Source organism: Dermacentor andersoni, chromosome 5 (assembly GCF_023375885.2).
Source record: "Dermacentor andersoni chromosome 5, qqDerAnde1_hic_scaffold, whole genome shotgun sequence".
Lineage (NCBI taxonomy): Eukaryota > Metazoa > Arthropoda > Arachnida > Ixodida > Ixodidae > Dermacentor > Dermacentor andersoni.
Genome location: NC_092818.1, coordinates 73,859,713 through 73,883,610, shown reverse-complemented (window position 1 = coordinate 73,883,610; position 23,898 = coordinate 73,859,713). Strand labels below are relative to the sequence as shown.

At 47.2% G+C, this 23,898-nt stretch overlaps 1 protein-coding gene across 2 annotated transcripts in view; it reads left to right on the top strand.

Moving 5' to 3' along the window:
• LOC126531979 (uncharacterized) overlaps window positions 1-23,147 on the top strand; it is a 105,474-nt gene extending 82,327 nt beyond the window's left edge. For both annotated transcript variants that reach the window (XM_055070799.2, XM_055070798.2), the window contains 5 exons: window positions 634-740; window positions 4,741-4,885; window positions 6,627-6,842; window positions 16,247-16,375; window positions 22,143-23,147. In XM_055070799.2, the coding sequence (XP_054926774.1) occupies window positions 634-740; window positions 4,741-4,885; window positions 6,627-6,842; window positions 16,247-16,375; window positions 22,143-22,349 (804 nt within the window). In that variant the 3' untranslated portion in view covers window positions 22,350-23,147. The remainder of the gene's footprint in view (window positions 1-633; window positions 741-4,740; window positions 4,886-6,626; window positions 6,843-16,246; window positions 16,376-22,142) is intronic.
• The last annotated feature ends 751 nt before the right edge of the window (window positions 23,148-23,898 follow it).

The window sequence follows — 23,898 nt, the reverse complement described above, 5'->3', positions numbered from 1 at the left end:
AGAAGTATGGGAGAGGCCTTTGCCCTGCAGTGGGCGTAATCAGGCTGATGATGATGATGATGATGATGATTCTCTTAATACGAAGCATGGCAAAAAGAAAGTGGGTCAGAAGTAATGGACGCGTGCAAGGAGCAGGATCTACTTCCATTGAATAGCTCTGATTTATTTGCGAAAGCCAGCAGATACTCTAGGGCTTAGCGATGGTCCTCTAGCCAACCCACCAGTCAGATCCATCCCTCGCAGCTAGCTATTTCTTCACGGCACAGATGCTTTCTCCGCAATGCTTTGTTTACCGGACATTCCCACAACAGTCGTTTCGCGGAGGTTAGTGCGGGTTGTTTGCACTCGGGGCAGGTGTGGCTGCAGGTGAGGGAACCACGCATGTCTTCGTCAGTGTAAGCGTCTTGCTGAGTACCTCCAAAATGAGGACGACCCAGAGGAATAAGCTGAAAAAGAAACACGTAGTGTCAAGTTACGCTTTGTTGATTATTCGTTGTTGTGAGCAGAAATTCTAAACGAGACATTGCTGCATGAAATATTTCTGAAAAAAGATGCCAATATATTTACAGAAAATTATCAGCTGTGCCTCGGTTCTGCCCTAACAGAGTGCTAAGATGGCTCGATAATCCGCAGGCTGTGACGGAAATAGTCAAGGAGGTGACAGGCAAGACCGGCTTCACGGTGCTGGGCCTCTACAGCAAGGTCAAGGCCACTTGCCAGGCAATTTTCGATATAAGCGGGTGAGACAAAGCGTGTCATTTTTGTTCAGTGATACAAAGTAAACGTAAAGCGTATAGGCATCGCACCGGGACACAAAGCAAGCACTTGCTCGTAACGGCGGCATCAAAAAAAAAAAAGTTTCTTGATTGGGTTTGACGTTCCAAAACCACGATAGGATAATCAGGCACGTCGCAATGAGGGACTCCTGATAAATTGTGACCGGTTGGTGGTCTTCAACTTGCACAATAATCCAAGTACCCACGAGCGTTTTTGCATTTCGTCGCCTTCGAAAGAAGGCTGTCGAAGCCGGGATAGAGCGCAAGACCTCGAGCTTAGCAACGCAAGGCCATCAGGCTATCACGGTGGGTTGATGCATTTTTGGTGGGAAAGCAATACTTGGGTCATTGGGCCTTTCGCCGGGGTCTGGCAGCAGTGGCACACTTATGGCAGGACCGCTAAAATGTAAGTATAGTATGTATGAGATCGACGTAGAGTATAGAAAAACAATGTGACAATGTATGGAAAGTGCGTATATCGAAATATCCAGGAATAATAAACTAAGATTTAAAAAGGAAATTTGGATTCGACCTATAGTCCGCACCAGCAGGTGTTGTCGGCGATATGAAGGAGCGCCAAGATCTCGCGGATTGCCTAGCGGTTCGTGACGTCACAAGAGAGGGGGGGGGGGGGGGGGGCTTGATGCACCTGTGGGGCGGTACGCCTAGTGGCTCGTGACGTCACGGGAGAGGGCTCATATCTTGTATATAATAGGGCGCGCGCGTTGGCTTGTCTCAGTTGCGTGTTGCGAAAATTGGGGAGCCCGCAACACTTCCGGGGGCTTCTGACAAAGCACCAAAGGGAACACATTAGGGGACTACATGGGGGACTACTTTAAGAAGCTACATTAGGTAACGAAAATGAATCGTAATAGTTTCCCAATGTAGTCACCCTCTGTGCTGTGGATCATTATCAGACTGTTGTCTTGGCCCGTAAAACCCTAGAATTTATTTTTCATGGTGGTGGGACGAAGCTTTGTGAATTTCTAATGAGTCTTCATGATCAGACCAATGAGATACAGTCGTATTGCGCATCTAGGCTTTTGGTGCTTTTTTCGTATGGAGGATTAAATCATTAGCGCAGAGAACAGGCGTAAGCTAAATATTAGCTGTAGACATTATGAGGAAACGAAAAGCTGCACTTACTTACGTCGGGCATCGCGTCAAAAGTGGTGCGGCCTTCGGCAACTCGTCGTGTGTAGTAATACTGAGGTTATTCAAGGGAAATGAAGCCGCACGGAGTATGCGGGCATGAACGCTCGATTGCGTGTGTACCAGTGCAAAGTGTGAACTTTTCCTTCTCCGCTTTCAATCAGTTCACGCCCCCCCCCCCCCCCCCCGCCGTTCCCCCGCGCAGGGTAACCAACTGGGCTCGGCCTGGTTAACCTCACTGCCCTTCTCTTATGACTTCTCTCTCTCTCTCTCTTTCTCTCTCTCTCAATTTATCTGAAGCTCAACATTCCTGATTTCTTCCTTGTCTATAATGTACAGAACCGGAATAAATAATTCGCGTGAATAAGTGATAGCACACTCAAAATTTAAGTTTAAGGATTTAAGCTTAAAACTAAGAGGCGTCAGAGTAGTATATATACCCCGTCGGGCATTTAAGGGTTGGAAGAAACCCAGGTGGTGAACATGAATATGTTGCCCTCTACGCAGGGCCTCCTGTCGTTTTCAGCTTAAAAGCCATTAGCAACTGATGCTTATTGCCAAAAAAACTCATTTACTATTGTTACAGAGAAAGAAGCCCAAAGCTCGGCAGCCGGTCGTCGTCGTTTTCTTTGAAAAAGGATGATTTTACCACGTCCTAGTTAAACGTCGGTGGTGGAAAAAGTTTGGTTTTCGTCATGCGTATGCCGTAACGTGTAGCATTCTCGCGTGCTGTTTTCCGAACAACTTGCGTGATGCTGTTAGACGAGAGCTCTAAAGCTGCATCCGGAGAACTGTCGTGTTGGACTTCCGTAGCTCAAGGCACTGGCATCGATTCAGATGATAAATGAGGCTTGTTGCGGACTGTGAGTTTCGTTCTTTCAGGAAATTGAATTGCCAAAGGTAATTGGAATTGCCAAAGGTAATTGCCAATGGTACCTGAAAGTTTCAACGTCTTGTATCCTTGTGCCAATTAAATCGATGCGTGTGTCTACAAATGTGAGCACCGGCTTTGGCCTCCAGAGTAATGGCTCTTGATCCCCACGCTCTACCAATAAAGAACGCATACCACTTCCCCGGCCTGGGAACTAGCTTTTTCTCTTCTCGCATCCATGAGGACGCTGCTTGGCGAAAACAACCCATCACTGAATAAGTTCCAGTAGCACATTGTTGATGTTGATTCCTTTTCAACGTAACAATAAAGCCGCAGATGATGATGATGATTATTATGATCATGATGGACCTCTGTCATCATCATTCCGCAGACGCACCTTGCGTGGAATCTCGGGGCCAGTCATTCTCGTCGTCTTTGGCGACTGATGGGAAACACAACCAAAATTTCATTTTTATAGTGTTTTATTTTTACTGCGATGAATTTTTTCTAGAAAGCCCATCAAAGTCGCTCGAACCAGGCCACAAGAGATTAATTAAACGGCTACGCTGATATTATTTGCACGAAGAACCAAAATAATCAATTTAAGAATTAAAATCATTCAGATATTTAATGTCACAGCGACAATCTTTACAGCACATGTTTATATCAGAAAGTTTAAGCAAATCGCCATAACATTGTAGTTACGTGCTTGAATATTTCGAAACGGTCATGTAAGCCTAAGTGTTTGGCTTCAAACTATTCCTTGAAATAACCCGATTACTCATGCAGCAACGCGAAGTGCGCCCCGCAGTGCAACCTTATTTTGATGTAGCAGGGAGGCGAAATAAAAAAGCTGCCGTCGCATTTTCCTCTACCCGCGATCTTTAATCGATTGGCGCTGCGCGAATCTCCTGAGTGAATGCATATTCACTTCAGCAGCAGGCGCTAGAAGGACCGCTTTATCGAGCCTTATCGCCTGGCTTCCTCTTACACCACCAGGCTATATGAAATGCGTAATCGGGTAAGTTCAGCGTTTAATTTGAGGTAAATTATTACGGCTTACACGGCCGTTTTGAAACGTTGAAAACCAAAACTAGACCTTTGTGGCGATTTCCTTCAACTTTCCTATAACTACATGCGCCATAAAATTTCCAATTGATAATTTATTTTAGTAACTTTTTTATTTAATGAATTGATTGCTTGAATATTTCTTGCCAATGATGTCTGCCTGGGAACACAATCCGCAGTTACGTAATTCTAGTAACTTTGATAGCTTATTAAAAATGTTTTCGAAGGAATAAGAAATAGGCTGTAAAGGACCAGCTACCGCGTATATCATTTTTCATGTAAATCTGCAAACTGTACTGATAGTAAGCACATTCAGTGAAAAAAGAAAATAATTTGTGGAATGTTGTTGAGCAATTTGGGAGTAACACCATCAGAACATTGGAAGTGAGTTTCCCCACCAAGCGCTCTATGGCTTCGTTTGGAACTTGTACAAGACTTTTGTCGTTATAAGTAGCCATTGGTGTGCATTGCGTTTGCTTTACATTACCGGTGCGTTACCGTTGTAGCCAGATATCTGGTATATGTGTCTCCTCAGACTGAAGTTTCAAAGGAAAGCGAATAGCATGCCAAGCTTTTTCATGGCCCTCTGTTTGTACTCCAGCTCAACAAATGGCACTTGCTGCATGTCATTCAGTGTCGGATGAAAATATTTAGCCAGAAACTTCCTACTCATTACCAAAACCCCAGAAAAAAACGTTTTTCATTTCTTGACTGTTGGCAACTCTCGTCCATTAAACAGGTATAGTTGAACTATACTGGCGCACTTAAACAGAGTAGCGTGATAAAAAGCGTACCTCAATGTGTGCCTCCACAGTCCGGTGTGGGATAACGTGGGGTAATGCTCATCGATGCGCCGTCTCTCCTACGGTGCAGGCAAAAGTTCAAACCATCGGCAATAATAATCTTGGGCCACATCACCTACCCCGATCGGCACGTTCACGGATGCCACATCCTTCCGCCAAATCTCTACGGCGTTCAGCGAGACGTGCTGAAAGATATTGGCTACGGACACTTACTCGTGAGTACCGCTTCCCTGCGCCTTTGCTCTGATTATTTTTTGGAGAGTTGACTCTCCTAGTGCGATGGGTACAGGAGCCTACATTTACAATTTGTTCCTTCCAATGGGTATACAACGCCGAATCTGCCCGAGGGTGGTGTCTTTTTTTGGGGCCTAAAGTGGAAGCCAAGATTGCATACCTGATAAATAGGTAGAAAACACCTCTGGAATATCAAATCAATGTTTACTCTGAATAGACGCTCATTAGGGAAAAAAGAAAGAGTAGAAAATGGGCCGCAAACAAGCATCAGGAATTTTCTGCACCAGATTCTCTTACGTCATAGCAAGTGGCAGCGATTGAGGGAGGCGATGCTCTTTTAATGCAATAGCATTATGGGCCGACTGCACGTCCTTTGTAGGTATTACGTTTCTTTTACAAATGTATAGGCTGCCTGAAGCCAGTGCATTGTCACACAGCATCTCAAAGCGCCAGCTGCCACGACGTAAGAAAAGGAGGAACTTGCACGTGACGCAGCTGTCACGCGTTTCAAAAAGCTGCTTTGGCACCACAGAAGCATATATGTCGTCCCGTCCAAATTATGAGACAACTGGACTGCTGTGTTAGACGACAGATGTTCGATCCCAAGATTGGTCGCGCATTTATTTACAACAGTATAGGCAGACTTCACCAAATTTGGCAGTATCTAACAGAAAGATCGAGATGAGTTGATCACACGCGAGTGTGTCACATTGTGCACGTAACCATGAAAGATACGAGGTGAAGCAAGGTCACTTTGATAAATGAGGGTGTTCGAAGTCGACCGTGACACTGTCGCATTCTGAGTATGCTGGTTATGCGGTGCTAAGAACTGTGCTGGCCTATGCAATTTTACTATTACTAGCGAGGTCAGACTTAACAAAGGGTCAGTTCAGTTAACCAAGCAATAAATAGCAGGTAAACAAAATGTATTGTTTTTAAAGCTTAAGCATTCTTTGGCGAGCACCCTAGCAAAATTGGTCCGTCCTGTAACGCCATATATCTGCCAAATAAAAGCATAATTGGCCACGTTAACACGTGTATTTGTTATAATGTTGCAATAGTAGAATATTGGTACTGTTAGAAAAAAATACTTCTGACCGTGACTCGAACTGTGGATCATAGCGTGTCAGAGAGATGACTGCGTGAGCCGCACAAAAAAAAAAAAAAAGGTTACATCGCAGCGTCAAGGCTGTAATAAAAAAAGGAAAATAAAAAGTTAACACATGTAATCGTTATAATAGTGTAATCACGGCTGATTGGTAGCGATGGCTAGACATGCATAAGCTAACTAAATAATTAAGCAAAAGGAAAGTAGCGGACGAGCCAAAGAAGTTAGGTGGACTCTTGGCGGAGCAGGTGAGCTGATGTAGTTGAGCTAAGTAAAATCACTTTGTAGTTCTCGCTGCTTTGCATTAAGGAAGGCAGTGCTTTCTTTGTGATCACTTCGTGTAATTTACGCTTACGTATGTAGCTAACATATTCCACATTGTATTTCTTCATATATATTGACATACTCGCTAGATAGGGCTATGAGTAATAAAGCCGGGACTTTCATATAATTTTTCATCATTAATTCAGGAGTTCACAAAACCTCGATGCTTAACAAAACTACCTCGTATAATGTTTCTCGCTGGCTATGAAGCTCGTTGATGCCTCAATAGACTTACAGGTCTTTTTTTATTGGAAAGACCGCAAGAACAAAAGAATGACCTGGCCTCGCAGGAAGACGGTGTAGCCCTGAGTCGGTGCATCGAGGAGAAAATCAAGCTCACGGGTTACATACCCGTGAAGGTCTCTGTGACTCTCAAGGGGCGCCGCTACAAAGCCAAGCCAGAACTAGACCCATCGTTTGTCGGCATCGGAAACTTCGACCTGCTACGCGAATGCGGCCGGCCTAAACGGGATCCGAAATACAACCAAGACGCCCCAGCAGTCCGGGTATGTCAGCGCACATCGCTCGAAATGCCACCCGTGCTTTTGCACTTGCCTTGGGACAGCCGCTTGCTTCTGCTGCTTCAGCGCTTTGGTTTCCCGGCTCCACGTAAACTGCATGCCTCAGCTCCACAAGCCCATCTAGCGAAGAGCCTGGGGCGAGTCCAGACCATGCACTTATTCGCCCGCACTAAGTTAAAGGTTTTGTCTGGTGATATTGCCAATATTGTCACGTGGTAGTGACGGTGAAGAAAGCAGGAATATGGTTTAATACAAAACTAGCTTTTATTGGGCGAACCTGTGCCCACAAAAACAGGCTACACTTATAGCACAACGATAGCGGCGAACACGGTCGGCCGATCGTCGGAAATCTCATCAGCGGGTCAAGCACGTCGGCTTTTATAGAGCAGTCATCGAATGTTCCAGACTAATAGTTGGGACCCGCGTGCCTTCCACATAGTTCTACACCATTCGCGTCAGGCGATGAAATCAGATAACACAAGGTTCGGCGACAACAGACCGCGGATAGAAGCATCGATAACTTTCCAGAAACTTCGGATACATGCAGGCGCGTCCCGTGCTGTGGGATAGCATTTGTTAGGCGGCGAAGCGTGGTCGCCCGATAAAGATAAGTACACGTGTCAATACCCCCCTCTTAAAAAAGCATCGACCCGATGCTGCAAACAAATGAAAGTAATAAAGAAAAGAACTCGTAGCAAAGAAAACAACAAAATAAGGAAGTTCGTCAGCGTACGTAAAAGGGTTTAAGGCGCACCACGTGGACCACTTCAGATCGTGCGCGGCGCCGCTGTGAATGCGAAATGCCGTCTGCCACGACCTCATAGTCCAAGCGCCAATACGTCGGATGACCTTGTAGGGTCCGAAATAGCGTCGCAGTAACTTCTCACTGAGTCCTCGTCGGCGTATCGGGGTCCATACCCAAACACGGTCGCCGGGCTGGTACTCGACGAAGCGTCGTCGGAGGTTGTAGTGTCGGCTGTCGGTACGCTGCTGGGTCTTGATCCGTAGGCGGGCGAGCTGTCGGGCTTCTTCGGCGCGCTGGAGATAGCTAGCGACGTCAACATTCTCTTCGTCAATGACGTGGGGCTGCATGGCGTAGAGCGTCGTCGGCGGGTTCCTGCCGTAAACCAGCTTAAACGGCGTGATCTGTGTTGTTTCTTGCACCGCCGTGTTGTAAGCGAAGGTTACATACGGCAGGACCGCGTCCCACGTCTTGTGCTCAACGTCGACGTACATCGCTAGCATGTCGGCGAGGGTCTTATTCAGGCGCTCCGTGAGACCATTCGTTTGCGGAGGGTAGGCAGTTGTCCTCCTGTGGCTTGTCTGGCTATATTGCAGAATGGCTTGGGTGAGCTCTGCTGTAAAAGCCGTTCCTCTATCGGTGATGAGGACTTCTGGGGCGCCATGTCGCAGCAGGATGTTCTCGACGAAAAATTTCGCCACTTCGGCTGCGCTGCCTTTCGGTAGAGCTTTTGTTTCAGCGAAGCGGGTGACATAGTCCGTCGCCACGACGATCCACTTATTCCCGGATGTTGACGTCGGAAACGGCCCCAACAAATCCATCCATATCTGCTCGAATGGTCGACGAGGAGGTTCGATCGGCTGTAGTAACCCTGCTGGCCTTTTCGGTGGTGTCTTGCGTCGTTGACAGTCTCGGCATGTCTTGACGTAACGGGCGACGTCGGCGGTAAGACGCGGCCAGTAATACGTTTCATGTATCCTCGACAGCGTCCGGGAGAATCCGAGGTACCCAGCAGTTGGATCGTCGTGTAAGGCGTGCAGTACTTCTGGACGCAGCACCGACGGAACAACAAGAAGGTAGTTGGCGCGGACTGGTGAAAAGTTTTTCTTCACGAGTAGGTTGTTTTGAAGCGTGAACGAAGATAATCCACGCTTAAATGCCCTAGGGACAACGTCGGTGTGCCCTTCCAAATACTCGACAAGGGCTTTTAGCTCCGGGTCCCCTCGTTGTTGATCAGCGAAGTCTTCCGCGCTTATTATTCCAAGGAAGGTGTCGTCATCCTCGTTATCTTGCGGCGGCGGGTCAATGGGGGCGCGTGATAGGCAATCGGCATCTGAGTGTTTTCGACCGGACTTGTATGTTACAGTGATGTCGTATTCTTGTAGTCGGAGGCTCCACCGTGCCAGCCGTCCTGAGGGGTCCTTTAAGCTAGCTAGGCAACACAACGCGTGATGGTCGCTGACCACTCTGAATGACCTGCCATATAGGTAGGGGCGAAATTTCGCTGTAGCCCAAACGATGGCGAGGCATTCCTTTTTCGTTGTGTAATAATTGCCTTCCGCTTTTGACAACGACCGGCTAGCGTAAGCTATCACGTGTTAATGTCCATCTTTTCTCTGGATTAGGACGGCACCAAGGCCTAGGCTACTGGCGTCAGTGTGGATTTCGGTATCGGCGAGCTCGTCGAAGTGCGCAAGTACGGGCGGCGACAGCATGCGTCGTTTGAGTTCTTCAAATGCGTCGGCCTGCAGCGTTTCCCACTTGAACTCGATGTCACATTTAGTTAGCTGTGTCAGCGGCTCAGCGATGCGTGAAAAGTCCTTGACAAATCGCCTGTAGTAGGCACACATGCCAAGAAATCTACGCACTGCCTTCTTGTCGGTGGGCTGCGGGAACTTTGCGATGGCAGCTGTCTTCTGCGGGTCGGGGCAGACTCCAGACTTGCTGATGACGTGGCCTAGGAACAGAAGCTCATCGTAGGCGAAGCGGCACTTTTCTGGCTTCAGAGTGAGCCCTGATGACTTGATGGCCTCGAGTACTGTTGCAAGCGGCCTAAGGTGATCGTCGAAATTTTCGGCGAAGACAACGACGTCATCCAAGTAAACGAGACAGGTCTGCCACTTCAGTCCTGCTAAAACAGTGTCCATCACGCGCTGGAACTTTGCAGGCGCCGAGCACAGTCCAAATGGCATAACCTTGAACTCGTAGAGGCCGCCTGGGGTGATGAAGGCGGTTTTTTCGCGATCTCTTTCGTCGACTTCAATTTGCCAATAGCCAGACTTGAGGTCCATCGACGAGAAGTATTTAGCGTTGCAGAGCCGATCTAATGCGTCGTCTATCCGTGGGAGGGGGTGTACATCCTTCTTCGTGATCTTGTTCAGTCGACGATAATCGACACAGAAACGTAGGGTTCCGTCTTTTTTCTTTACCAGGACAACAGGGGATGCCCACAGGCTTTTCGACGGCTGGATGATGTCGTCGCGCAGCATTTCGTCGACTTGTTCTCTTATAGCTTCACGTTCCCGCGTCGAAACTCGGTAAGGGCTCTGGCGTAGTGGTCGAGCGCATTCTTCGGTTATTATGCGATGCTTTGCGACTGGTGTTTGTCGAATCCTTGATGACGTCGAAAAGCAGCCTTTGTATCGTCGAAGCAGACTTCTGAGCTGTTGCTGCTTAATCACGGGGAGACTTGGACTTATGTCGAAGTCTGGCTCGGGAACTACGGTCGTCGGCGTAGATGCGACAGAATCCGAGAAGACAAAGGCATCGCTGGTTTCCACAATTTCCTCGATGTATGCGATCGTCGTGCCCTTGTTGATGTGCTTGAACTCCTTGCTGAAGTTTGTCAGCAACACTTTCGTGTTTCCTCCGTGCAGTCGGGCGATCCCTCTTGCGACGCAAATTTCACGGTCGAGCAGTAGACGTTGGTCGCCTTCGATGACGCCTTCTACGTCAGCGGGTGTTTCGGTGCCGACCAAAATAACAATGCTGGAGCGAGGCGGGATGCTCACTTGATCTTCGAGCACACTCAAGGCGTGGTGACTACGAGGGCTCTCCGGCGGTATCGCTTTATCTTCCGACAGCGTTATTGACTGTGACTTCAGGTCGATGATTGCGCCGTGTTGGTTCAGGAAGTCCATACCGAGAATGACGTCTCGTGAACGCTGTTGGAGGATAACCAAAGTGGCAGGGTAAGTCCGGTCATGAATGGTTATTCTTGCCGTGAAGATTCCAGTCGGCGTGACGAGGTGTCCTCCTGCGGTGCGAATTTGAGGGCCTTCCCATGCAGTCTTAACCTTCTTCAACTGGGTGGCGATGTGTCCACTCATGACGGAGTAATCAGCCCCTGTGTCCACTAAGGCGGTAACTGCGTGGCCGTCGAGAAGCACGTCGAGGTCGGTGGTTCTTTGTCTGGCGTTGCAGTTGGGTCTTGGCGTCGGATCACGGCTGCGTCGTGTTGAACTGAAGCTTGAACGTCGCGTCATCAAGTCGTCTTTCGTCGGTGTAGTCTTGGCTTCCTGACTTCGTCGGGACAGCGGCGTGTCGTCATTAGGTCGTCGAGATGGTTGCTTCGTCGTCTTCGTCGGCGGCGGAGGATCTTCGTCAGTTCGACGAACAGTAACCGCACCTCCATCGGTTGCTGCTTTTAGTTTTCCGGATATGGGCTGACGGACCGGCCGCGGGCTGGGCCAGTGTATGGTCGGCGCTGCGGCGACAGGTAGCGGCCTGGTGACGGCGAACGGGAAGCTCGTCGAGGGCTCCACTGAGTGGCGGCGAGGTAGTCGGCGATATCGCGAGGTAGTCGGCGATATCGCGAGGTCGTTCGCCAATCTGTGGCCGCGGCGCGTTAACGGCGAAACCTCGCAGTCCCGTCTCCCGGTATGGGCATCGGCGGTACACATGGCCGGCTTCCCCGCAGTGGTAGCAGAGCGGGCGGTGGTCAGGAGCGCGCCAAACGTCTGTCTTCCTCGGGTAGCTGCGCTGGGCGACGGGTGGTCGTGCTGGCGGCGGCGGCGGCGGCGGACGACATAATTGCGGCGTGACAGGGCCCTGGCGCGGTCGCGGAGGGGGACCTTGACGGCGTGCGTCGGCGGCGTAGGTCATCGCTTGCGGCTCAGGCTGCGGCGATTCAGGGGCTACTCCAAGTTGTTGTAGGAGTTCCTCACGCATGGCGTCGGCAATCGAAGCCACTTGAGGCTGTGATGATGGGAACAGCCTTTGTAGCTCCTCCCGCACGACAGCTCGGATAGTCTCGCGTATGTCGTCGGTGGCCAGTGACTGAACTCCGGCGTAGTTTGTCGCGTTCGTGCGGCGGTCGAATTGCCGGTTTCGCATCTCGAGTGTCTTCTCGATGCTGGTGGCCTCGCGAAGAAACTCTTCGACGGTCTTCGGTGGGCTTCGTACCATCCCGGCAAAAAGTTCCTCCTTCACACCACGCCTCAGTAGGCGGACTTTCTTTTCCTCGGACATTTCCGGATCGGCGTGGCGAAATAGGCGGCTCATTTCTTCTGTAAAATTGCGGTGGTCTCATTTGGTAGTTGCACCCGGGTTTCTAATAGCGCTTGGGCTCGTTCTCGGCGTACGACGCTTGCGAATGTCTGCAGGAAGCCGCTTCGGAACAGCTCCCAGGTCGTCAAGGTGGCTTCTCGGTTCTCGAACCACGTCCTGGCAGCGTCTTCCAATGCGAAGAAGACATGTCGCAGTTTGTCGTCACTGTTCCAGTTGTTAGAAGCAGCGACCCTCTCGTATGTCTCAAGCCAGCTTTCCGGGTCCTCGAACGTTGAACCGCGGAACGTCGGAGGCTCCCTGGGCTGCTGCAGCACGATGGGAGATGCTGCGGCTGCCATTGGGGTGGACTTGGTGGTGATCTTCCTGGTTTCAGGCAAAAGTCCGTGCTCCGGGGGCAGTTGTTGAAGACGGCGGCTTGCTCGATGATCCGGGACTACGTTGGTGCTGTCTTTGAGGTCCGGGCTTGGATCACGGTTTGTGGGGGGCGTCCGGTACATGAACGCACACGCACCTCCACCAGATGTCACGTGGTAGTGACAGTGAAGAAAGCAGCAATATGGTGGAATACAAAACTAGCTTTTATTGGGCGAACCTGTGCCCACAAAAACAGGCTACACTTATAGCACAACGATAGCGGCGAACACGGTCGGCGATCGTCGGAAATCTCATCAGCGGGTCAAGCGCGTCGGCTTTTATAGAGCAGTCATCGAATGTTCCAGACTAATCGTTGGGACCCGCGTGCCTTCCACATAGTTCTACACCATTCGCGTCAGGCGATGAAATCAGATAACACAAGGTTCGGCGACAACAGACCGCGGATAGAAGTATCGATAACTTTCCAGAAACTTCGGATACATGCAGGCGCGTCCCGCGCTGTGTGATAGCATTTGTTAGGCGGCGAAGCGTGGTCGCCCGATAAAGATAAAAATAAAACGTGTCAATATGATGAACTGAGGCGCGTGTAATGTGCTCGCGCATGAGAGCAAAACAACCGCGATTTTTTTAAGCCAATTCGATCGTTAAGAAAAAGCTTTTCGCGAAACCTCGTAAAACGTGATAACAACAACGCTGCCCCAAAGGTTGCCTGTAGAGCAGATACTTGGAGGATCGTCGACAACTGGAGAACAGTGCACACATAAAAACAGGCAAGACAGGAACACAGCGGGAGATGATGCCATGCCGATTTTGCGAAACAAACTTTAGTGGAAAGCAGTGTAATAAATAAACGTATGTACCTTACAAAAATGTTTGTCGCGCATGTCGACAACGTAACCATCAGCTACAGCTTAGCTGCTATCAGCGCCTGAAACTTGTCCTAGGAAACTTCCATTGTTTATTAAGTAGTATAGCATAGCTTGAACAGACACACTGCGCGCCTTGTGTTTGAATCAGCCCGTTTGATTGATAATTGGTTGTAAATCATTTGCATATATTTCTGCTAGAGATTTGTGCCTAAAGAAAGAAAGAATGACTTACGTGCGCGGTTGCTGGAGTCGAATGCAAGAAAAACGCCCTTTCCATTCTCATGCAAACCTTGTATTGCCTCACTCGGTTGGGCTCGCTGTTGGTGTTGCCGTACGAAAAAAAGTCAAGCCGAGCGAAAATAAAATTGTTTGCTGGGCTACGAATTCGTGCCACCATTCTCCGGGATAGGAGACCACCACCCTAACCGACTCAGCCACCGTCGGATCGTCATACGCGCTCTTTAAAGTGCGGTTCCATGTGCATGAAGAAATAGACGCAGCGCAAGACGTGAGCCAGTCAGAGGCGTCCCCTCCCTCAAGAGAAGGGAAAGGGTGGGATCACCTGTTCGCTCGCCTCGGGCCAGTGGTTTTCCCCCAGTTCAGGTCCGGCATTCAAATGGGCAGGCCGCGTTTAATTCGTTCTACAGAAGAGCAGGCTACGTTGAAGGAACGGTAGCAGGAGCCAGCCGCGCGTCATGCGTTTGGCCGGGAACTCGCTCGACAAAGGGCTCGTCGTCAATGTACCGACCTCGCCGCGAAGGAGCCTGAAGCAAAACCGTTACGATAACGAAACGCAGCGGATCCAGAGCTTCGCTTCCACCCCTCTTCACAGTAGTGGAAGGGCACTCAATTTTCTGTACAATAGTTTCATCTGTCTTTTTTGCTAATGCATATTTATTTGTTCCACATTTAGGCAGTGTCTAAAATGTTTAGCAAATGTAATGACATTTGTGATGACACTCATTCTTATTTCTTATTATGCCGAAGAAGACAAAGATCGTAGGCAGAACGGACCAGATGGCAAGTAGAATCCCTGTCTACTAAATTCATTCATAGCCGACAGGCACACTTCTCAAAAGAAGGTAATTATATGCTCGAGCACATCCGCGTGCTCAAGTCATAGCGTATCGCAAAGGAAAGTATATTGCCAAACTGCTTGCTCATTTTAAGATATACACGGATAACTGATGTCCACTGCTGTGCAGTGCTAGACGTATGGCGGACGCAAATATCTTGTTTCTTTCGGAAGCATAATTGTATGGCCTATACAAACGTTGGATGATGATATTCAGAATATGCATCGCAATCGTTCACCTTTTGCCATCCAGTCGCAACGGGATTTACTGCTTGAAAGAGGTTGCTAAGCGTCATATCATGTGGTTCTGGCGGTGACAGAAGAGCATTGCTGAGTTTTTTGTTGAGTTTAGAAACCAGCGCTAGGCCTCTGCCATTCTCTCCTGCCAACTCACAGGAGTAGTAAAAGGCACCCGCTTCGTTACGAAGTGTGTCCTTGTTCACCAAATGTGCCATATCTAATCTTGTTTGGGTCTTGTTCGGTATTCGAGTTGCGTGTTTTGTATTGGATTTACCACTGAAATCCCAGTGGCTGTGCATCTAAACGCGATCAGGCCCATCGCGCCCTACTAACCTTTATAAAACTAACTTACTTAGGTTCACGTCTGTAGCACGAACATTCCAACATTCTGTAGCAGCGTGACCTTCAGTGACCGACTCTACTGTGTGTGATCAGTACTGTACCCTAACGCTTCTTCCTTCGAAGATGGGAGGTGGCGGGTTCAAACACCTTATAGTGTACTTTGTGAACCGACTACCGGTGAAACGGTGATTACATGCAGCTTTACTTGGCGTCTCATCGTGGAGAACACAATTAGCCGCATAGCGATCTAGCCATGGAGGTGGTTGATAATTGTGGAGGCTGTTCGACGCGGCGTCACTTTAATTCCGGCTGCAGAGTTCTACTTTAGTCTTTAGATTTGACCTGTGGCAGTGTTCTACTTTGGTCTTTAGATTTGTCCTGTTGCTCATCCTTTCCTCTTTCCTCCCCTCCTTCCTATCTTCCATTTCTGTGTTGCTGTCACCTTTCTTCAGAGGAGTAGGCAGGCGTGGTGCCCCTTCCGGTGGCAGTTGCCAGCCTGCTCCTCGCTTTCCCTTTCCTGATACCTGTGTATATGTGTAATAATAATACCACTGAAATCACGTTAAAAAGCTTTCAGGACAACCCTGACCATTCTGTCACATTAATAAGGTTTGTCTTGCTTATTACACATTATACCTTGCACTTTTCGTACACACTAAATGATTCCACGTACGAGAGGATGCGCAGAAATCAATACGATATAGTTACCAACCTGCCATGATCGAGCCATCTCCACAGCTGCATTTTACTGGACTCATTACGGAGAAACTGCATATCCATATGAACACCTAAATTTTTTTTCTGAACTGACTTGCCTATATCCCCAGAATGGTCTTTTTTTTTAAGCAAAGTTATACAGTAACGGGATGTCTATAGAATGTACATATTTAGTGTATCGTTCATACCTTCCTTGCATTCAAAGTGTGTGATAATTCGGTTGTACGGTACTGATGAATTGATTTAAATAAGCAAAGCACGTGAATTAATCAATAATTGAAATAGCTCGTTCAAAGCATCGCTTCAACTTGGCACTTATTCAGATAGTAGAGACAAGAAATCTTTAAGGAAAAGGAGTGTATCTCGAGCCAACATGACTTTTTATTATTAATTTATTATTAATGGTATTTTGCTGTGGCTGGCTGTATTTTCTGTCTGTCTTTCCTCCGATATAGTTATTGTATGGGCATATCGTCATAAAATTGATAGTTTCAATGTTCTCCTTTATTTGTATCTGCAGGTTTGCGAACAATCCGAGCAGTATAAGAAGAACATAAATTTCAGTGAGCAATACCAGAGCGTGGTCACGTACGACAAGTTGAAAGGATACACGATCACCTTCGACAATGAGGCCTCCCTTCAAAAGAAAGTGAGCAAGTATTTAGCGCGGAGTTGGTTATGGCCGAGCATCGTACCATTTTATTTTTTCACTTCATTAGATTTTACCTACAGGCGCCTGCATCAAAGCCAGCAAAGTGTTTGGCGTTAACTTAAACTCTGTAGTGTCTAACGTATCATAATAGACATACACAATTTATTACCTCGAAACGCTTATTAAAACGTGGGAAACAGCGCAAAAGCCACATAAGCGTTTGTGACACGCTGGGGCCACGTTTCCCAGTTACGATAGCTGGGCAAACCAATTACTAAATTGATTACGTTAGTATGTATTTTTACTTCAAACATCATTTTATAATTTTTTTGCTACGAATGCAGTTTGCACGTGTAGAAATATGAGTGATCAAGCTGTTTTATTACAGCTGGTTGTGAAAAACGGTTCGGTCTTTAATAATAGAAGGGTAAGCTGGGCGCGTTTCTGCGATTTCGTCGTAAAGAATTCGTGTACTAACACACACATCATAAAAAAATAAGAAAACACGGCAATTCTCTAGACTCGGAACTGGAGCTTTATTAAAAAAAAGAGCAAGGAAATAAATGTGTATGGAAAACATCCCGTGGCACAAGCAATTCTGCGTTCGCAATTATAAGCTCGAGATCAACTCCGGGCAGCGAATTCAACCACATGCAAACTGTAAAAAAAAAAAGAAAATAAAAATTAAAAGCAGCAATGAAGCAAGAGGGTCCTGCAAGGTTAACCAAAAATATCAGTTTGTTTTTAATGTTGGGCTCATTTATTTACGTACATTGACATCTGGCAGGCCTTTTATCGGCCAAAGTGTACGTTGCATCAAAGAAAGACTACAAAAGCATGCGTAGACTGTGAAATAAAAAAAAAGCAATGAACTTGTCTTTTTTCCCGCAGCACTGACTAAAACGCGGTTCTGATGTAGTATAAAGACACAGTTGAGAAACAAAGATAAAAAATTAGTTAACGAGTCTTTGCACTAAAAAAAAGACTAAGTGACACCTGTATTAGTAGGCCCTCCTTCGGTATGCACGACGGCCAGTAAAAGCAGATAACGCCGCTATTTATTGGAAATTCTTCACAGCAGCTGGAATTAAGCGACGAGTTGTCTACGGCGTCGTGTCGCCACGTGAAGTCAGGGTCGTTCCAGCTGATAATCGGGTGACGTCACGAACAAGTCGCGAACGAAGCCATAGGCGACAACGTTTCTTTGAATTGCTTCGCGCATGTACCCATAACATAAGCCGCCTAAGCCCATTCTTCATTCTTACCTTCTTTTTAGTAAGCATTTTTATATACGGATACGTACTTACACTAGGGTTCGCTCTCGAGAAACAATACTAATTCACTGGGGCCACCAGAAAAGCAGCAATTGGAAGGGAAAATTAAGCACCGCGTCTTGTTCCAATAATTTCTTCAAACTGTAGCTGCATTTCAGATGGTCACGCTGTGATCGCGCGTATTTTGATTCTCTACTCACGTCACCACGATGATTGCTGGTGAAGCACTGCAGTTTCCCTGTCATCCTTCTTAGCAGTCGTTAATATGAATTGCTGACCTTCCGGGACCGCAAGAACCAACAGTCAGGTATGAAAACGACGATAGTTCGGAACGCAGATAAAAACAACTATTACCAAAAAGATAATATTAGCTGTCGTCCATGCTCGCGCAACGTTATGACGTTGCGAACGATTGATGACGCCTGTTACCTCGGTTTTATTGCGCAAAATTTTGATGAAACTAAATGGTACTTTGTAAACATTCGCAGCCAGAACCCATAATAAATGGATACTGCCGCGTTGCTTCCCTCATGACGACCGAGGGAGAATGCATGGCACATGAATCCCTCCGGTCCGCCATTATGTCGTCCATTCGGGTACTGATGGTCGTATATGCAGCATGGGCTTCGTGAAGGCTTAAGAATAGGTTGTCCAATATTTATTTCCTGGCAATCAAGACAAGAAATATGCGACCGCGGTAATGGCCAATTTATATACCTACTGCGTAGACCTAGTGTTTGAGTCCAGCTACATGAGAATGACGTCAGCTAGGAGCGGTAAAATCAACCTTCTGGATCAGTTTAGAAAAATCGTCGGAGGCTATTTCCCAGCATCTCGACAGAATATATCGACGGATGCTTAGGCGCATTGAAGTTCCTCTCGGCGACCAACATTCCTGTCACGCGACCCGAAACTATGCCAAGTTTTTCAAGCTATCGCTCGGAACGCCACTGCTACAAGCGAGAGTAAAGTTTTCCAACCGAATCGGCGTGTTTGTGGGCGTTTGTACCTCGGTGGTAAGCCTTCTCTTCATATTTGTGTCTCACGCGACGTCTGACGCAAACATGGCTGGAAAACATGACCACGCTCTGAGCGCTTAGAGTACTGACCATGACCATGCCCTGAGCTCTCTCGGCCCTTGCCTGGCCGAGAGCGTTACCGGGAAGCTTAAAAAAAAAAAAAAAAGAAAACTGCACTCATTGCAAGCGACAACTTTAGCTTGAGAATTCACTATCGCTTTAGTTGCGAGCTGATTTTCGAGCTCGCCGCTGTTCACGTAGCGATGTGATCGAACGTCTTGTTGTTGTTCGTGGCACTGCCTCGTCTCTGCCTGGACCCTCTCCTCTGACCGACTTGGTAAAGTTCTAGGCCGCTGCTGAAGCTCTACCCCTAGGGACTCAAGTGCCCCTTGGCAAGACATGTCATTTGTCATATGTTTGTTGCCCAGCTTCCGGTTGGGCTTTGCATAAATTGTCCCTTTATCATGACATGTGTCCATAAATTGTCCAAATGAAACGCCACTTCGGCTAACGTTTTGAAACTACTCTCATTTGAAAACCGCTCAAGAATCGGTATTGTTAGCTGCCATTAACCGATACTTTTTGGATTAATTAATTGTCAGCAAAATTATTGTGCTCGTGGACATTTCACTAATGATTTTACCGAGTCGTCCACAGTAACTGAAGCAACTTGGTGTCTACGCTGGTAACAGTAAATTTATTGTCTCGACCAGACAATAAACAATAAATAACCAGACAAAAGCCTGGTTATCATGCTAGCTTTCTGTGGCGCTTTACCAACTTGCGTTTGCTCGTTTTTACGTGGATATGCAGCTACCGATCCTATTTTCTCAGCAGGGCGAGACAGTCAAAGTACACCTGCGCTGGTTGAAATAGAGCCGGAGACGTCCTTATTTATCGTGTAATAATGGTGCCGGCACACCAAAGAACCCAAAAAGGAGATCATCCTTCATAATCTGTGATGTCACACTGACGTACTTTTGTATTATGGGGTTTTACGTGCCAAAACGAATTTTTGATAATGAGGCACGCCGTAGTGGAGTACTCCGGAAATTTCGACCACCTGGGGGTTTAACGTGCACCTAAATCTATGTACACGGGTGTTTTCGCATTTTGCCCGCATCGAAATGCGCCCACCCTGGCCGGGATTCGATCCCGCGACCTCGTGCGCAGCAGCCCAACACCATAGCCACTGGGCAACCAGGGCGGGTACACTGACGTACTGGCGCTGGGGTTATGACTAGATGTAAAGAAATAAAAAGTAAAGTTTCGGCATTTTTACCTAGCAATACTTAATTTGCGGCAAATTGAACGAAAACAATTTTGAAAGAACAACGTACAAGTATAAGCTGATTTAGCGTTGGCATATAGTGCTCCCTAGAGGCAGTTCGAGTGATTCAGCCCCTGTCTTCTACGCTTTGCCGATACTGTAATGTCGTAACGGCAATCTCCATATGCCACTTCCAATGTGATGCCGTGGGCGCTGACAGGTTTCATCATGTGGTGACGCGTCCATTGCTTGCCTGAGCTGCCTCCGTTGCCTCTGTGGTTGCTATGGAAGTGCATGACGCCCCGTTGGGTCTTAGCAAACGTATTTTTCGGCGGGTAGCGTAAGAAGTCACTGGGTGGACGACACAATGCTTTGGCCACAGACTCAGCGGACATGTAAGCGCTTTCAGAGGTAATTACGCCTAGTTCAAACGGTGCGAGCAGCGTATACGGTGCTCGTGGTAGTAGCGGAACTAGAAAGCTGTTCAAACTTTCCGGATCTGCATTGGATCAAAATGAGAACCTTTTGCTCTTCGTCCTTTATGTGCCAATCACTTTGAATCAGCGGCGTGTCATGTTTTTGACTCAGTAACTTTCCTCAGTGGAGTCACTATCTCACTGTTTATTTTCTGCGTAATCACTCGCGGGTGTGCTGAGTTGCGGTAGAATTGTTCTTTTCGCGTTCAAGGCATGGAGCGTAGACGTTCTATAATTTGCATTAGCTTACAACAAAGGCGTATTATCGCCAGCTTCCCAGTTACTCTGTGGACCGTCACAAAATGTTCAGCTACGAATGACCATGTGCTGTTGGTGTAGTATGTTACCCATGCTTCAGCGCACTGATTCAAGAGTGCGCCCGTTTACTTTTGTACGTGGGTGATAGAATGGGCCTTAATTTAAGTGTGAGTTGGTGTGGATGTGTGTAGATACAGTGCGAAAAAATTACTATGCTAGGAAGTGGCACTACACCCTTTGTGAGCCTGTAACGAGTACTACTCACTCTTACCCACGTTTCAAAATTTATGTGGTTGCTTTGGAGATAAGCGATACCATGCTCGCGGATGAGTGATTTTTACTATCCTCCAGGAAAGCTGTGAATTGTGAACGGCAGGCTACACAGGCAGTCCTTGTGCAGCAGCGGTCCGTGAGCTTGGTAACACATATTAATTGCATGCCCTAACATGGCAGTCAGTATTTTTCACCTTGACACCGAACACTTCTTCCATATATCATTCCACATTTCGCGCCAAGCATGGAGCACAGATCATTAGCGATCAGCCAGTTGCATTTCCAAAGCTGGTCGCAATGTAGCAGGGCACAAGCGACAATGGCTTCACATTTGTGAGTTTTCGCTGAGGCAACGTGTGCAGAGTGACAGAAGGCGCCACCTCGTTCCTCTTCAGAAATCTACTCCGCCAAAAGCGTCCATAAACAAGAGCGATCTGATTTGCACTTAACCCGAAACTGCAGTATCTGGCAGACCACAGCTTCCGCGACGCACCGGCACCCTCACGCATCCTCTCCGTCTCGGAACTGCTCGCAGAAAGCCCTTTTTATTTAGACTTAAGCGCATGTACTCTCCGACATGGTCATGCGGCGATGACGTCGGAAACATGTACCGCATAATCTTCGAGGGACCCAGGCACATCCCATACATACAGCGCTTCGGAGAACAACTCCATGTACTCGATTCACATGAAATTTTCTGACTTGCCAAAGTGTCAGGCTAAAGGCCAGGCACTGCATTGAAATGTGGTTAAAGCACTTCCACGCTTGCTCGAAGACGCTATCATTTGCGGTGAACATATAGTCCACTGCCCAACCAATTTGCGTATTCTTGCATCTGAAAACTTCGGTAGCTGACGAGATCAAGGACGAGATCTCTTCGACAGAGTCTTGCACTGTTATTGCTATTTCACTTTCTTCTGCCTCATTTATGAGTCACGTCATGCAAGAATTCACATTATTTATCGTTTTTTTATTTTATATTATTAGCCAAGTGAAAAGGCATAGCCGTCGCCAGTAATCACTCCACAACTACTCTGTTTATCTTTGTCTTGAAAATAATATTCACGACACCCAGACTCACAGCTAGGTCTCGCGTACGCGACTTGATGTTCGTTTCCCGCACGCGCCTTGCCTCCCGTGTGTGTTGGTTATACCGTCAAACATCCTTTGCCGCGCCGTGTGTTTCACCCGCAGGTCTGCGACGCCAGCGCGTCGCAAGGTTCGTTCTCTCTCGCCGCCTACGACGTCAACTACGACCAAGGCAAATCCTCTTGTGCTATGTGGGGCGCCAAGGGCCACTTCTCTCGGCTCAAACTCATCCGCAAGCTGAATGCTTTCATGCGTGGCGAGGACGCTGGCGACAACGTTAACTGTAAAAGCGACAGCGATAACTCGCGTTGACCGGAGGCGAACTCAAAGTGTTGGCCACTTGTAGCCAGCTTATGGATTCCCTTACTACTCGCCGAAGATAGATATACTGTATTTATTATTTCAGAGTGTTCATGTTCTGCCCTGACATGTGCGGGGAACACTCGTATTTATTGACAAATGAGAACATGCTGTTCATAGAATATCGTGTTTTATGGCCACTGAGATGGTTGCATTTTATGCGTTTGTCCACAGTGTACAAGCAAGGAAATATTGTTATGCGGCTGGCTGATTACGTGGCGGTGAATGGTAAATTAGGAGTGCGGGAAATGTTTTGTGCGAGACCTCACAGCGTCAATTGCTCGCGCGTCAGAAGGTCTGAGAATAAGATGGACTTTTGGGCTTCCTCGTTACGCAGCCTAGTATTCGGATTTCAATGCTGTACGAGCATTAGCAGACGTGATTTTCTAAACGAAGGCACACAGTGACCGGAAATTGAACTTTTCACTTCAACGCAAGCCTTGCACATACATGACGTCTTTTAAAGCCATTGCAGACGAGGCAGTCCTAATCCTTAATCGGATCCTCTCTGTACAATAGAACTTACACGCATTTTTAAGCTTTACCGTCGTAAGCAAGAGTCCATGGTGAAGTTTTCAAAGGAGATTTCTTGTTTAGGCTATTTTTGAAGAAGGCGTATGAAATGTGATCGTGAATTAAGTAATGGCGCATGGTATAGCGGAGGTAAGATACTGAGCACTTTCCTCGTTATTGTGACGTGTATAAAATAGGCTGCTGCTTTAAATTTGTGTCCATGTAAATAACTATAGAATAAAAGCAATTACTCTTAAATATTGTTAAGCTGTTGGAATTCAAGAAGAGCAACTTTATTTGTGTCATGTCTTCTTGGAGTTAAATTGGGGCACATATCGAGTCAATGCAATTGAATATATTAAAATCGAGGCTAATTTGTTATATTGCATTGTTAGGCATTATGTACTCTCATATTATATCTTGATAGAAATACAAAATACAAAGATCATAGGTATTTGATATGCAGCTACAAGATACTAGCTGATTATTTGTATGCAATATAATACTCTATCTATGTATACCTTAAAACGCTCCGATATATTTGTTAATTCTTATGATAGCTCTACTCTAGCGGCCGCTGCACCCCTAAAATGGCAAACTGGCTTGTAAATTTCTTAATCCCGGCTAACAAATCTCATTGCTTGAGGATATTTATGCAGAATACGCGGCTGTAACACGTAAGAATCACGTAAAACGTAAAAGCTAACGACACCCACACCAGCCATTGTCAACACTTCCAAGCACTAACCTTGACTGTGGTTTTTCTAAAGCTATTGCATGGCACGCAAGCATTATACCTGCAAGATTCCAGGCCACCGACATCCCCGCGACACCTACATGGACATTGCCAGGACCACTAGTGAGGCTTCAGATACCCGGAATTATGAAGAAATCTCACGTTTCCTACATTGGCTTGAAACAGCTCACGCTGTCCCATATATTTACATTATATAGTGGTACTGTACAAGTAAATACCGATGTTTCTCTC